Genomic DNA, 15073 nt, shown 5'->3' with positions numbered 1-15073 from the left:
CATCTCCCTTGGTAATCTTATTTAAAGATAAAAATCAGAGCTTTTAAAATGTGTCCATAAGGTAGCACTTAAAATAGCTTCTTAAAAACACCTAAGTGAAACCAGTATTTGGTCTATGAGCAAAAACCTCTACTTAAAAGGCATGTGTATCTCTCTTTGGCCCTGACTGCAACCATTTAAGTTCCTCTCTCTCCGTCTCTCTCTCTCTCTCTCTCTTTCTGTATCATGTCCTGTTTTCAATAAAGTTTAATTTACTTGAAAAAAAAACGACATATGTATGTGTAGCCATTTCCCTCAAGGAGATTGTAGCTAATTGCTTTAATGGAAAGCAAATGTAGATTTTTTTTTGTTAAGTATTTTATAGTCACTTATTTGTCATGTCTTGAACTTTATTAATTTTTTAATAGAAGTTTGTGTCTTTCACCATTATTTCCTAAGCCACCGGAAAGATAATAAAGAAAGCCTACTATTAATAGTGGTTACTTCTGACAGTGATGCCTTGCAAACACAACGACGAAATAGAAAGAACATAAAGTCACGGGCTGTACCTTGTGGGTGAGACAGAGGTAATAATGAAGTGAGAGTGTCCATCATTGTACTGCTTATCTGCTGACTTCACCTTGATTCCGTTTACATCCATGATCACGGTTCCATTGTCCAACGCAACAGAGAATACATCAGACTAAAAGGCAAGTGCAGGTGTGTAAGCAGGAAGTCCAGGGGTCCAAAAGATGAACATATCTCAACACTTAATGGGACTGCTTAGAGGATTACCTAATGTGTGCGTGTGAAATTTCTTAAATAATATACATGAGTAACAGCATAATACTTTAATGACTATTGGCATCACTTTTTTTCTTTCACTAAAAAGTGTGTTTTTGTTTATGTATTTTATTTTTTATTTTTTTATATTTATTTTATTTATTTATTCCCTTTTGTTGCCCTTGTTGTTTTATTGTTGTAGTTATTATTGTTGTCGTTGTTGGATAGGACAGAGAGAAATGGAGAGACGGAGGGGAAGACAGAGAGGAGGAGAGAAAGATAGACACCTGCAGACCTGCTTCACCGCTTGTGAAGCAACTCCCCTGCAGGTGGGGAGCCAGGGTTCGAACCGGGATCCTTATGCCGGTCCTTGTGCTTTGCGCCACCTGCGCTTAGCCCGCTGCACTACAGCCCGACTCCCTATGTATTTTATTTTATGGTGGTCAGGACTCCAATACTCTGAGCCAAGTTTTTCAGATAGAAGTGGAGAGATCGAGACAAATAAAGGAGGGGAAATACATCACAGCTCTTCCTCTAGTGTGGTGGGGGCCAGGCTCAAAGCTGAGTCGTGTGAATGACAAAGCAGGTGCACTATTTATGTGAGCTAGCTTGCCAGCCTTTGGCATTGCCTTTAAAATTAGACAAAGCTCAGTGGAAAAAAAAAAAAGAATCTCCCATATTTTGAACTGAAACTTCCTGGTGATTTTGCCATGCTGAGTGTGAGCCTGGTACCAGTTACTTTCTTCACTCAGGCATTTCTATTCTGTCTCTGGTCTTATATTTAATCACTTTCATAATGGCAATATTTGAGTCTCCTTGGGAAATATAGCTAGATGCTTAGGCAAGAGTACTTTTGCTAGTTTGGCTTTTTAAAAAAACTTCATTTTTTACTGACAGAGGCAGAAGAGAAATAGAAAGGAAGCCAAAGTTAACGTTTGCTTCAGAGTTGCTTATTTCTTGTCTCAAAGTATTAAAACAAAATGGACAGGGAAAATAACTCACCTGGCTAGTGGGACACTTTGCCATGTGTGCTACCCACACTCAGCCCAACCCATTGAAGGAAGCTTCAGTGCTATGGCCTTTCTCTCTCTCTCTCTCTCTTTCTCTCTCTCTTTCTGTCCTGTATTCTTCTGTCTCTAAAAGTCAGGCTGGAGTAGACTGGGAGCAGAAACCCTGGAGAGTATTAAAAGATTAAAAAGAAGAAGAAGAAGAAGGAGAAAGGAAGGAAGGAAGGAAGGAAGGAAGGAAGGAAGGAAGGAAGGAAGGAAGGAAAAAAGAAGGAGGAAATGAAAATACCTTCACCATAATTACATGTTGTGGACAAGAAGTGTTATTTAACTAGCCATGGCTATCTGAGGCAGGTTCTGGAGAGCAGTAATACAAACTCCCTTGGGTAAATGCTCACATATGTTACTGATGTATACTAAATTGTTATATATAAATGGGGACATACAAGACAATAAGGATAAAAAGTAAAATCGAGGGAGTCGGGCGGTAGTGCAGCAGGCTAAGCGCAAGGACGGGCTTAAGGATCCAGGTTGGAGCCGCCGGCTCCCCACCTGCAGGGGAGTCGCTTCACAGGTGGTGAAGCAGGTCTGCAGGTGTCTGTCTTTCTCTCCCCCTCTCTCTCTCCACTTCTCTCAGTCCTATCTAACAATGACGACAACATCAATAACAAAAACAACAATAACTACAACAACAAGGGCAACAAAAAGGAAAATAAGTAAATATTAAAAGATTATAAAAAAGTAAAATCTACTTTTATAAGTTATGACTGAGGGGCTGGGTGGTGGTGCACTGAGTTAAACGCAAGTGTAAGGACCCACTCACGTATCCTGGTTCCAGCCCCCAGCTGTCCATCTGGGGTTGTCAAATGCCTAACTGTTCTCTTTTTATTCTTGGATAGCATATCCATATAAACTAAATTCAAACATTCTTTTTTTTTTTTCTTTTTTTCCTCCAGGGTTATTGCTGGGCTCGGTGCCCGCACCATGAATCCACCGCTCCTGGAGGCCATTTCCCACCCCCCCTTTTGTTGCCCTTGTTGTTGTAGCCTTGTTGTGGTTATTATTACTACCATTGTTGATGTTGTTCGTTGTTGGATAGGACAGAGAGAAATGGAGAGAGGAGGGTCAGACAGAGAGGGGGAGAGAAAGACAGACACCTGCAGACCTGCTTCATCGCCTGTGGAGCGAGTCCCTGCATGTGGGGAGCCAGGGGCTTGAATCGGTATCCTTACGCAGGTCCTTGAGCTTTGCGCCACATGTGCTTAACCCACTGCGCCACCGCCTGACCCCCGAATTCAAACATTCTATGGCACATCCAACAACATAGAAATACTTTCTTCTTCTTTCATTCTATCTATAAATTTCACAAGTGTATATTCTCAGTATACACTAACAGTGATGAACTTTGTGTATGTGCTATGAAATCCTTTGGAAGTTGTGGCGATACATATGGACCCATTCATAAAACAATGTTTTAAAAGGTATGAAAATGCATAGGAATACATGGAGAACCGATCACATTGCAGTGCAGTTTTTAATATATTAAAGCAGTAAATCTGGGATTAGTAACATACATACTTCCTGAAGACACTGATTAGTAAAATTTAGTAGCAGACATATTAAATGCTATAATTAAGAAATTTAAGGAAAAAAGTAATATACTGAGACCTGTAACAACTGTGATGGAAAATAAAAACTACCTGTGATTTATTTATTGTATTGCTACCAGGGATATCACTGGGGCTCAGAACCGCATTCTCAATCCACTGCTCCTGGTGGCCATTTTTCTTTTTTGTTATTGGATAGGACAGAAAGAAACTGAGAGAGGACAGGGAGATAGAGGGAGGGAAAGATAAGACACCTGCAGACTTGCTTCACAGCTTATAAAGCAGACCCCCTTGCAGGTGGGCATCGGGGGCTCAAACCTGGGTCCTTGCACTTGGTAATATGTGGCTTTAACTGGGTGTGCCACTGTCTCGCCCCTCTCATTTCTATTAATGACAAAGTCACAGGTATCTATTAAAGCTAGTATGGTTTATTGCTAATATTCCTAACCGAGTAAAATGCCAGATTTGGTTGGAGAAAAAAAATAAGATGTAATTTCTCCCCACTGAGTATACAGAGTCCCTGAATTCTCAGCCTGAACCCCGAGTGATGAGTCTTTCTGTACCAGGATAAAAGCTACTGGTGTTCAATATACATAATATCTTACAAAGTATCTGAAACAAGACATTGTGTGTTCACACATTAATTAAAGTTAATATGAACACCAAATCACGTTTGACATGATTAAAAAGGATTGTTTTTAATAGACAAAGCCATTTTAAAAACAGCTAATTCCTCCCCGCCACCCCCACCCCCACCCCTCAGCAAAAATTGAGTGCTTACCCCCGAAGCATAATAGAACAGCAACCCATTTGGTTGTAAGGTTCGGAAATTAAAACCTCCTTCAAAGCTGTCAAAGAAGGATATTTTCTGAGTGGAAGCAATGAAACTCTGTCCACTGAAATATGCTCTTCGTGATATCTGTGTAGCAAAAAAGGAAACAGTGTTTCATAAGTATCAGATGCTTCAAATGTTGACTTCCCAGACTGAGGGCCTTGAATGTTAATTCCTATAATAACAGTTTCTGCTTTAACATCTGGTTTACATAACCCTGGCCTATTAGTCTTCCTTTTGTGGTCATCTAATAGAGTTTCACTCTCTCTACTTTTTGTCACAAGTGAATAGAGATGGTCACGTATTCTCTGGGCTTTGGGAACTCTACCCATTGAAAAACTGAAGCAGTTGGACAAATTACAGAGTAAACTCCATAGCTTTTCTAGCTGAATAATCATTCTTTTTTTACTGGTTGCAGAGGGATTTTATGTAAAATAAGGCCAGTAGAGAAGCTCATAATATGCTTCCCAATTTTTGAGAGTGATACTTAAGATAGAAGTTATTAATTTAAAAAGTTTTTGACTGACTAGTACTTACGAGAACATCTTCTGGGCATCCATAACCAACCCCCAAGGTCTCTGTCTGTTCTAACAAGTTGAAATCTTTCTTTTGGAACTGGAAACCCTTCATGCATCCTCTGAAGCTGACATCTAGCAGAAGGTGTGTTCTCAGTGTCCTGGTAAAAAGAAAAAACATTCACTAATCATCATGGTTATGATGATCCGACTCTGCATTTGTACTATAGGAAGTTTGATTTTATAGTCATTTGAAGTACCATTTTAAATCATTCACAATCTCCTGCTTTCTTTCTTTCTTTCTTTTTTACATGTTTCTTTATGTCTCTATTTCCCCATTTTTTTTTAAGAAAGGAGACATTAACAAAATCATAGCCATTAGAAAACAAGAAAAAGCACAAATAAACAGCCTGATTGCACATCTGAAAGATCTAGAAGAAGAAGAACAAAGGAACCCTAAAGCAACCAGAAGGACAGAAATCATTAAAGTTAGAGCAGAAATAAATAACACTGAAAATAAGAAAACCATACAAAAGGTCAACGAAAGTAAATGTCGGTTCTTCAAAAGAGTTAACAAAATTGACAAACCTTTAGCCAGACTCACAAAACAAAAAAAGGGAGAAGACTCAAATAAATCAGATCATAAATGAAAGAGGAGATATCACAACAGACACCACAGAAATTCAATATATCATGCGAAGCTTCTATGAACAACTATATGCCAACAAGCTAGAGAACCTGGAAGAAATGAACAATTTCCTAGATACCTATGAACTTCCAAAATTAAGTAAAGAGGAACTAGATAACATGAACAGGCCCATCACAGCTAATGAAATTGAAACAGTTATCAAAAAACTCCCCAAAAATAAAAGTCCTGGACCAGATGGTTTTACAAATGAATTCTATAAAACCTTCAAAGAAGAACTAGTACCTCTACTTTTAAAAGTCTTCCAGAATATTGAAGATACTGGAATACTTCCTTCCAGCCTCTATGAAGCCATTATCACTTTGATACCAAAAGCAGACAGGGACACAACCAAAAAAGAAAACTACAGATTAATCTCTCTGATGAAGATAGTTGCTAAAATATTGAACAAAATTCTAGCCAACTGGATACGGCAGTATATTAAAAAGATTGTTCATTATGATCAAGTGGGGTTTATCCCAGGGATGCAAGGTTGGTTTAATATTCATAAATCAATCAACGTGATCCACCACATCAACAAAAGCAAGACCAAAAATCACATGGTCGTATCAATAGATGCAGAGAAAGCCTTTGACAAAATACAACATCACTTTATGATCAAAACACTACAAAAATGGGAATAGATGGAAAATTCCTGAAGATAGTGGAGTCTATATATAGCAAACCTACAGCCAACATCATACTCAGTGGTGAAAAACTGGAAGCATTTCCCCTCAGATCAGGCACTAGACAGGGCTGCCCACTATCACCATTACTATTCAACATAGTGTTGGAAGTTCTTGCCATAGCAATCAGGCAGGAGCAAGGAATTAGAGGCATACAGATTGGAAGAGAAGAAGTTAAACTCTGCCTATTTGCAGATGACATGATAGTATACATAGAAAATCCTTAGGAATGTAGCAAGAAGCTTTTGGACATCATTAGGCAATACAGTGAGGTATCAGGCTACAAAATTAACATTCAAAAGTCAGTGGCATTCCTCTATGCAAACACTAAGTTAGAAGTTGAAATCCAGAAATCAATTCCTTTTATTGTAGCAACAAAAACAATAAAATATCTAGGAGTAAATATAACCAAATAAGTGCAAGACTTGTATACTGAAAACTATGAGTCACTACTCAAGGAAACTGAAAAAGACACAAAGAAGTGAAAATATATTCCATGTTCATGGGTTAGAAGAATTAACATCATCAAAGTGAATATAATACCCAGAGCCATCTACAAATTGAATGCTATTCCCATCAAGATCCCAAGCACATTTTTTTAGGAGAATAGAACAAATGCTACAAATGTTCATCTGGAACCAGAAAAGACTTAGAAGTGCCAAAACAATCTTGAGAAGAAAGAACATAACTGGAGGTATCACAGTCCCAGATCTCAAATTGTATTATAGGGCAATTGTCATCAAAACTGCTTGGTACTGGAACATGAATAGACACACTGACCAGTGGAATAGAATTGAGAGCCCAGAAGTAAGCCCCCTCACTTATGGACATCTAATCTTTGACAAAGGAGCCCAGACTATTAGAAGGGGAAAGCAGAATCTCTTCAACAAATGGTGTTACAAAAATGGGTTGAAACATGCAGAAGAATGAAACTGAGCCACTATATTTCACCAAATACAGGAGTAAATTACAAGTGGATCAAGGACTTTGATGTTAGACCACAAACTATCAGATACTTAGAGGAAAATATTGGCAGAACTCTTTTCCGTGTAAATTTTAAAGACATCTTCAATGAAACAAATCCAATTAGAAAGACTACTAAGGCAACTATAAACCTATGGGACTACATCAAATTAAAAAGCTTCTGCACAGCAAAAGAAACCACTACCCAAACCAAGAGACCCATCACAGAATGGGAGAAGATCTTTACATGCCATACATCAGACAAGAGGCTAATAACCAGAATATATAAAGAGCTTGCCAAACTCAACAAGAAAACAAATAACCCCATCCAAAATGGGGGGAGGACATGGACAGAATATTCACCACAGAAGAGATCCAGAAGCCTGAGAAACACATGAAAAAATTCTCCAAGTCTTTGATTGTCAGAGAAATGCAAATAAAGACAACAATGAGATACCACTTCACTCCTGTGAGAATGTCATACATCAGAAAAGGTAACAGCAGCAAATGCTGGAGAGGTTGTGGGGTCAAAGGAACCCTCCTGCACCGTTGGTAGGAATGTCAATTGGTTCTCTGTGGAGAACTTTCAGAAGACTAGGAATAGAGCTAGCCTATGATCCTGCAATTCCTTTCCTGGGGATATATCCTAAGGAACCCAACACAGCCGTTTAAAAAGATCTGTGTACACATATGTTCTTGGCAGCACAATTTGTCATAGACAAAACCTGGAAGCAACCCAGGTGTCCAACAGCAGATTAATGGCTGAGCAAGTGTGGTATATATACACAATGGAATACTACTCAACTATAAAAAATGGTCACTTCAGACTGTTCTCCACAGAGGTTGGTCGAAGTTGAAAAACAAGATTAGAAAAGAAAACACAAGTTGAACCTGAAATGGAATTGGAGTATTACACCAAAGTAAAAGACTCTGGGGTGGGTGGGTGGGTGGGGAGAATACAGGTCCATGAAAAATGATGAATGAAATAGTGGGGGTTGTATTGTTAAATGGGAATCTGGGGAATGTAAAAAAAAAAAAAAGAAGAAGTAGAAACGCAAAGCAGAAATTGACTGAGTTTGGAGTATGGCACCAAAGTAAGAAAGCAGAAGTACACTAGAGTTTGCAGTGAGTACCTCCCTAAAACTTCCTCTCCACTTTTCCAAGCTTTGGGTCCATGATTGCTCAAAAATTTGTTTGGCTTTGTATGTTAACTCTCTTTTCAGTCACCAGGTTCCAGGTGTCATCAGGATGCCAGCCAGACTTCCCTGGATTGAAGACCCCACCAATGTGTCCTGGAGCTCAGCTTCCCCAGAGCCCCACCCTACTAGGGAAAGAGAGAGACAGGCTGGGAGTATGGACCGACCAGTCAACGCCCATGTTCAGCAGGGAAGCAATTACAGAAGCCAGACCTTCTACCTTCTGCAACCCACAATGACCCTGGGTCCATGCTCCCAGAGGGATAAGAAAAAAAAAAAAAAAAATGGTCACTTCACCGTTTTCGGCCGATCGTGGGTGGACGTTGAAAAATTCATGTTAAGTGAAATAAGTCAGAAACAGAAGGTAGAATATGGGATGATCTCACTCTCAGGCAGACGTTGAAAAATAAGATCAGCAGAGAAAACACAAGTAGAAGCTGAACTGGAATTGGTGTATTGCACCAAAGTAAAAGACTCTGAGATCAGAGGGGGGGAGAATACAGGTCCAAGAAGGATGACAGAGGATCTAGTGGGGGTTGTTTTGTTATATGGAAAACTTTGAAATGTTATGCATGTCCAAACTATTATATTTACTGTTGAATGTAAAACATTAATTCCCCAATAGAAAAAAGATCAAAGAAAAAAGTTACAATTTAAATCTATTTTTTGTCTATTAGCAATTCACTTGAGTCATGAACTTGCTTCTTGACTTTGTCACTGTCACCACATTAGGCTAGAGGAATGTCTAAGCAAATGTTAGTCTTTGGATCTGAAGAAAGGCATACTTTGTCTGTAAGGGGTGGCTTTGTATTCAACAGTGTAATCCTAGTACATATTATGTATGCCTAGCATATAGCAGATGTCCAAGAATATGTCATTGCATATTGAATATATATGAAATTAACTTGGACCAAGTAAGAAGGATTTCAGATAAACACTGGCCAAACTACAGGGTACTAATCCTAGTATACTCTTCTCTAGTAAGATTCCACCTCAAGAAGCATGCTAATTAACACACAGAATGGCGACATTAATGGTTCAACATTGCAGCTGCCATGATTGCAGGTATTGAGTTTGGAAAGGAATCTTGGTGTTGGGGCATTAGCTCAAGTCAATTAGAATTTCTTGAATTTGGTCATGGATAGTATTGTTTATTAAATCTCTCCAAATTATTCTCATGAGAACCAGAGTTGAGAAATACTGAAATGGAATATCTTGAAGTAGTTCCTCAGTGTTAGAGTCTCTGATGTTATGAATTGATTGTACCAAAAGAAAGTTGAATTTTTGAATATGTCAAAATAAAGTCATTTTTACATAATCCACAACCCAGTGGATAAACTTATAAACTCATTTTTTTCATACCCTCAGATGTTTTTCTAACATTTAAAAAATGTATTTATTTATTTATTTATTTATTATTGAATATAGACAGAGAGAAATTGAGAGGGCAGAGGAGACATTGAGGGAAAGGGACAGAGAGACACCAGCAGCCCAGCTTCACCATGCGTGAAGCTTTCCTACTTCAGTTGGGAACCAGGGGCTTGAACCTGGGTCCTTATGCACTCGTATAAGGCACCCTCTCCCCCAAGATGCTTTTTAAGAGTGAAAATAAATTTAAATTAAGGCTAAAATAAAAGTAAAAAGATATAATGTCTTTTTGTTTTAACTACTCATAAATTCCACCTTTCTACTTATTGATGAGAAGATGCATCACCTCAGATTATGTTCTAAGATTATTATAATAATTGAGGAGAATTGTAGATTCTAGCAGATGATAATTCAAGGGGATGAGGGCACTTGACTGCATGTGCCTGAGCCTATGCACAGGTGTAGTAGGAAGTGGGAGTGTTTGACCCTTTTATAAATCCTTTGTGGACACTGAAAACTTAGCCCAGTGCGTAAACAGGAATAATTATGTTCTTAAAGAAACTTACTTGGACTGTAAGACTTCAGGGGGAGCCCCTCCAATGTATATATCCGTAAAAGGTATTTTCATTTTTTCATTATCCATGCTCTTGACATGTCGTCTGTCAACTACCAAGATCATTTTCTTATCATTGTGGTAGATTATTGAGATCTGAAATAAATAATGTGTAGTAAGTCTTGGTCACTGTTTGACAATCGTTTCTGGGGCTACTAGCAATTTAAAATTATTCTGATCCTAACAGCTACACTTGCATAATCTTATATTTGTTTGCTCGTAGAAGATGGGGGCCAGGAGATGGTGCACCGGGTTAAGTGCACACATTATTGTGCGTAAGGACCCAGGTTCAAGCCCCTGGTCCACTTCCCTGCAGGAGGAAAGCTTCATGAGTGGTGAAGCAGGGCTTATGTAGTCTCTCTGTCTCTTTCCCTCTCTTAACTTCCTCTCCCTTCTCAATTTCTCTGTTTATATGCAGTAATAAATAAAGAAATCATATTTAAAAAATAAATCAGTTACATTGTCTGGAGGAAGATTTCAGTATAGAGTGGGAGCTAGCCTAAGATAAAAGTTCCCAAGAAGGAGTGCAGTGGGTTAGGTATAAGGATCTTGGCTTGAAACCCTGGCTCCCCACCTGCAGGGGAGTTGATTCACAGGCGATGAAGCAGGTCTGCAGGTGTCTATCTTTCTCTCCCCCCCTCTGTCTTCTCCTCCTCTCTACATTTTTCTCTGTCCTATCCAACAACACTGACATCGATAACAACAACAGTAATAACTACAATAATAAAACACAAGAGCAACCAAAGGGGATAAATATTTTAAAAAATCTTTAAAAAAAAGCTCCCAAGAGATGTACTCTTTTGTCCTTTTTTAAAAATTATCCTTATTTATTTGTTGGAAAGAGACAACCAGAAATTGAGAGGGAAGCAGGAAAGAGAGAGGAAGAGAGACACCTGCAGCCCTGCTGTACCATTTGCAAAGTTTCCTCCTGCAGGTGGGGACGAGGGGCTCAAATCTGGGTCCTTCTGCAATGTAATGTGTGCACTCAACTAGGTGCACCACCACCTGGCCCTTCTTTTGTCCTTTTGAGCATTTGGGGAAGAATTCTTAACAGATAGCTTCTAGACTTAAATTATTACCAGATGTCATTTTTTGGTGATACAATGAGAGTCTAAGGACATTTTGGCAATGTTAGAGCAATAGTTAAATACTGCATCCACTGAACAACTGACTGAGGCTTTTGGTTTATACAAGACACAAAATGGAGACAATCCTTGCACTTCCTGTGGGGGACCCAGATAGCCTAAGGGAATATATATATTCTTAGAAATGTTAATGCTTGGGAGTCGGGCTGTAGTGCAGCGGGCTAAGCGCAGGTGGCGCAAAGCACAAGGACCGGCATAAGGATCCCGGTTCAAACCCCGGCTCCCCACCTGCAGGGGAGTCACTTCACAGTGAAGCAGGTCTGCAGGTGTCTATCTTTCTCTCCTCCTCTCTGTCTTCCCCTCCCTCTCTCCATTTCTCTCTGTCCTATCCAACAACGACAACAACAATAATAACTACAACAATAAAACAACAAGGACAACAAAAGGGAATAAATAAATTAAATAAATATAAAAAAAATTTAAAAAAATATTAAGAAATGTTAATGCTTTCATGGATTTCAAGTGTTCATAAAATTATTCTTTGTAAAAAAAATAAGCTAAAATATTGTCTTTCTGTAAACTGTCATTACAAAGACTCTGGACTTTGAACTAAAAAGTTTTCTTTTATTCCCTCATTTTGGTTCAACTTAAAAGACAGTTTACCTTTTCATACTTTTAAGTTCTAGACTTAAAGTAGTTAATGTGAAAGGAGGATGAAATGTATTACCAATATACTTACTGTAGATCTATTTCAAGATTAAGAGCTCTCTTTGTTTTCTGTACATTGATTTCAATCATTCTAGGCAATAATTTAAAAGGAAATCATGTATTTACTTATATCTACTCTTTTTACATTTAGTGGGGCACAAAGGATAGGTAAAAAGTGCCATTACACTTTGCCATTGTCCTTTCGTTTGCTTTTCTAAAAATTATTTAAATTTTTTTAAAGTTTCATTATTGCCACTGGGGTTATCACTGTGGCTCTCTTCCTATTATAGTTGATAGCACAAAGAGAAATTGAGAGGGAAGGGGAGATAGAGAGGGAGAGAAAGATAGATACCTGTAGCCCTGGTTCACTGCTCATGAAGCAGACCCCCTGCAGGTGGGGAGTGAGGACTTGAACCTGGGTCCTTGTTCACGACACTATATAAATGCTTAACCAGGCTTGCTACTGCCTGGTCCCTTCCTCTCTCTCTCTCTCTCTCTCTCTCTCTCTCTCACTTTTTTGCCAACAGAGTTGTTAATGGGACTCAGTGACTACAGAATGACTCAACTGCTCCTAGTGGTCATTTTTTCTCCCTCTGGCAGCAAGTGAAATAGAGATATCAAGGGGGGGAGAGGAAGAGGAGAGGAGAGGAGAGAAGATAAGACAGAAGAGTGGAGGAGAGGAGAGAGAGAGACAGAGAGAAAGAGAGAAAGAGAGAGAGAGAGAGAGAACATACAGTACTGTTGTACCAAATATGAAGCTTTCCCTTGCAGGTGGCAACTGGAGGGTTTAACCTCAGGTTCCTGTCCTGTACATGGTAATTTGTCACTCAACCAGATGAATCATCACTGGCTTCCCTTTCACTTATTTTTTGTCATTGGGGCTTTACTGCTCTAGGTTAAGGCCTTCAGGTAAAAAGAGAAAGACAGGGACAGAGAGATACAGGGGTAGAGGGAAAAACACAAGAACACTGAAGCTTCCCCCAGGGTAATAGGGACCTGCCTCAAATCTAGGTCATGTGCTAAAGGAGAACCCAGCCGGGTTTGACCTTTTCAACAAGTGTGTTCCATTGTTCCATAGGAATGCCACTGCAGTCTAGATATCAAACATTAACAATGGCCAGTGGGACAATTAAAAGGAGAATTAGTCCAACATGACACACACAAGACTTATCTTTTAAAGCATTTGTTATCCTGGATTCAGTAGACAAATACCACTTCATTGCTGGTTTTGGTTGTGATGGACCGAGTTTACTAGCCCACCTACCTGACTGAGTATCTAATTAGATCAACAGATCCAAGTACAATCAGGACACAACAAATCACTCAAACTGCAACTGTTTGTACCTCATGGTACTTGGCGTCATTAATGTGAGCTTTTTTCATTGTGTCTTCAAGATGTACAGGGCCACTGCTAAATCCAAAGTCGTAGAATACATGCAGGTAGCCATTGCGCATCTCCAGGCTGAAGAACATACTCTGTGGAGACAAAGGATGGGGAGATGTGAGCATCCGCTACCACGAAGTTGAGACTCAGTTGAATTTAAGAAGTAATGCTGCATATTTTGACCATGGAGACTGTTTGAATACTAAGAGAATCTCATGAAATTCTTATTCTGAACTAGAAGGACTATTTTCATAGCAGCAGTTATTTATCATGTTATTGTACCAAAGAGCAAATGTTTATAACAGTTGTCCTCTATGGTGCTTTGTTCATTTTGTAAATTCACGAAACAAGAAATTTGTTGAAAACAGTACAATAAGATATGTTTATTTGTGCTTTCTTCAGGCTACTTGGAAAATCACTTTGAGCCAATAGATGTAATTTGATCTCATTATAAGCGGAGAGTTGGCAACACAGAAAAATTAGCTCAAGGTATGCTGAAAATAATCTCAATTCATCAGCAAATGGTAATGTTAGAAAAGGGGTCATTCTGTATCATTTCAAAACACTGGGTTTGTAGAAACAAATAAGAAATTATAATGCAAAAAAAGAAGAAATTATTATGCATAGGAATACATGCTGTCCATGAGACAAAGTTAATTCTCTAGTACTCAGATAGTTTCCTGGTCAGGCTTGCATGTTTCAGAAGAGCATTTGTAATTCACAATAATTCAGTGGATTTGAAAATGAATTATTATAAGTTTGCTGACCTTTATTTGTGATGAAAAATATCTTTCAGTAGTATAAAACTCAGTCATTACTTGAAAAACATACTTGATGTGTCCCTTCAAGGGGAGGACAGTATTATTACAATGGGTGGGAAAGTAACTTTGTTTTGAAGAAAGTTCATTGTGGGGAGTTGGGTGGTAGCTCAGCGGGTTAAGTGCATATGGCACAAAGCACAAGGACTGGCTTAAGGATCCCGGTTTGAGCCCCCATCTCCCCACCTGCAGGGGAGTTGCTTCACAAGCGGTGAAACAGGTCTGCAGGTGTCTGTCTTTCTTTCCCCCTCTGTCTTCCCCTCCTATTTCCATTTCTCTCTGTCCTATCCAACAACAACAATAAAAATAAATTAAACAAACAAAAAAAAAGAAAGTTCATTATGGAAAGATGGCTTTTAAAAGTATGTTTGAAAAAACTCTAACTGGGCATTATACAGTAAATTTACTAAAGAAAACAATGTAGGTGCACCACCTATCAAAACTTTCACAGAGATTAAAAAAGTACCAATTTCAAAAGCAACTTTTGTATCATGACATAGGAGATATAGCCAATAATATACTCTTAAAATTTTATTGTTAGGAGGCTTTGTTTGTTTTGGTACCAGAGCACTTCTTATCCCTGGCTATTGGTGGTGCTGGGGATTGAACCTGGGAATTCAGAGCCTCAGTCCTGAGAGTCTTTTTGCATAACCATTATACTATCCAGTCAGTTATAAGTTTATTTATTTATTTTTTAATCTAGTAATAGTTCTGACAACTAACAAAACTTTGGGTTGAACTAATTTAATATTTAACTGAGGATAAGATTTCTGAATTATCATGTAGTAAAAAGTTAAAAAAGAATTTCCAAAATTGAGTATGCATATGTAACTGAACTATTTGT

The 15073-nt window shown here is 38.6% G+C and overlaps 1 protein-coding gene across 2 annotated transcripts in view; it reads right to left on the bottom strand.

Annotated features, from left to right (window-relative positions):
• LAMA4 (laminin subunit alpha 4) overlaps nucleotides 1–15073 on the bottom strand; it is a 169362-nt gene that overhangs the window by 28490 nt on the left and 125799 nt on the right. For both annotated transcript variants that reach the window (XM_060190602.1, XM_060190603.1), the window contains exons 24-28: nucleotides 13372–13503; nucleotides 10188–10330; nucleotides 4746–4884; nucleotides 4158–4295; nucleotides 549–682 (exon numbers count right to left, since the gene is read on the bottom strand). In XM_060190602.1, the coding sequence (XP_060046585.1) occupies nucleotides 549–682; nucleotides 4158–4295; nucleotides 4746–4884; nucleotides 10188–10330; nucleotides 13372–13503 (686 nt within the window). The remainder of the gene's footprint in view (nucleotides 1–548; nucleotides 683–4157; nucleotides 4296–4745; nucleotides 4885–10187; nucleotides 10331–13371; nucleotides 13504–15073) is intronic.

The sequence above is a fragment of the Erinaceus europaeus genome, chromosome 4, assembly GCF_950295315.1.
Source record: "Erinaceus europaeus chromosome 4, mEriEur2.1, whole genome shotgun sequence".
Taxonomy (NCBI): Eukaryota; Metazoa; Chordata; class Mammalia; order Eulipotyphla; family Erinaceidae; genus Erinaceus; species Erinaceus europaeus.
Note: the sequence above shows the minus strand (reverse complement) of the source record. Positions and strands in the feature narration are given on the sequence as shown.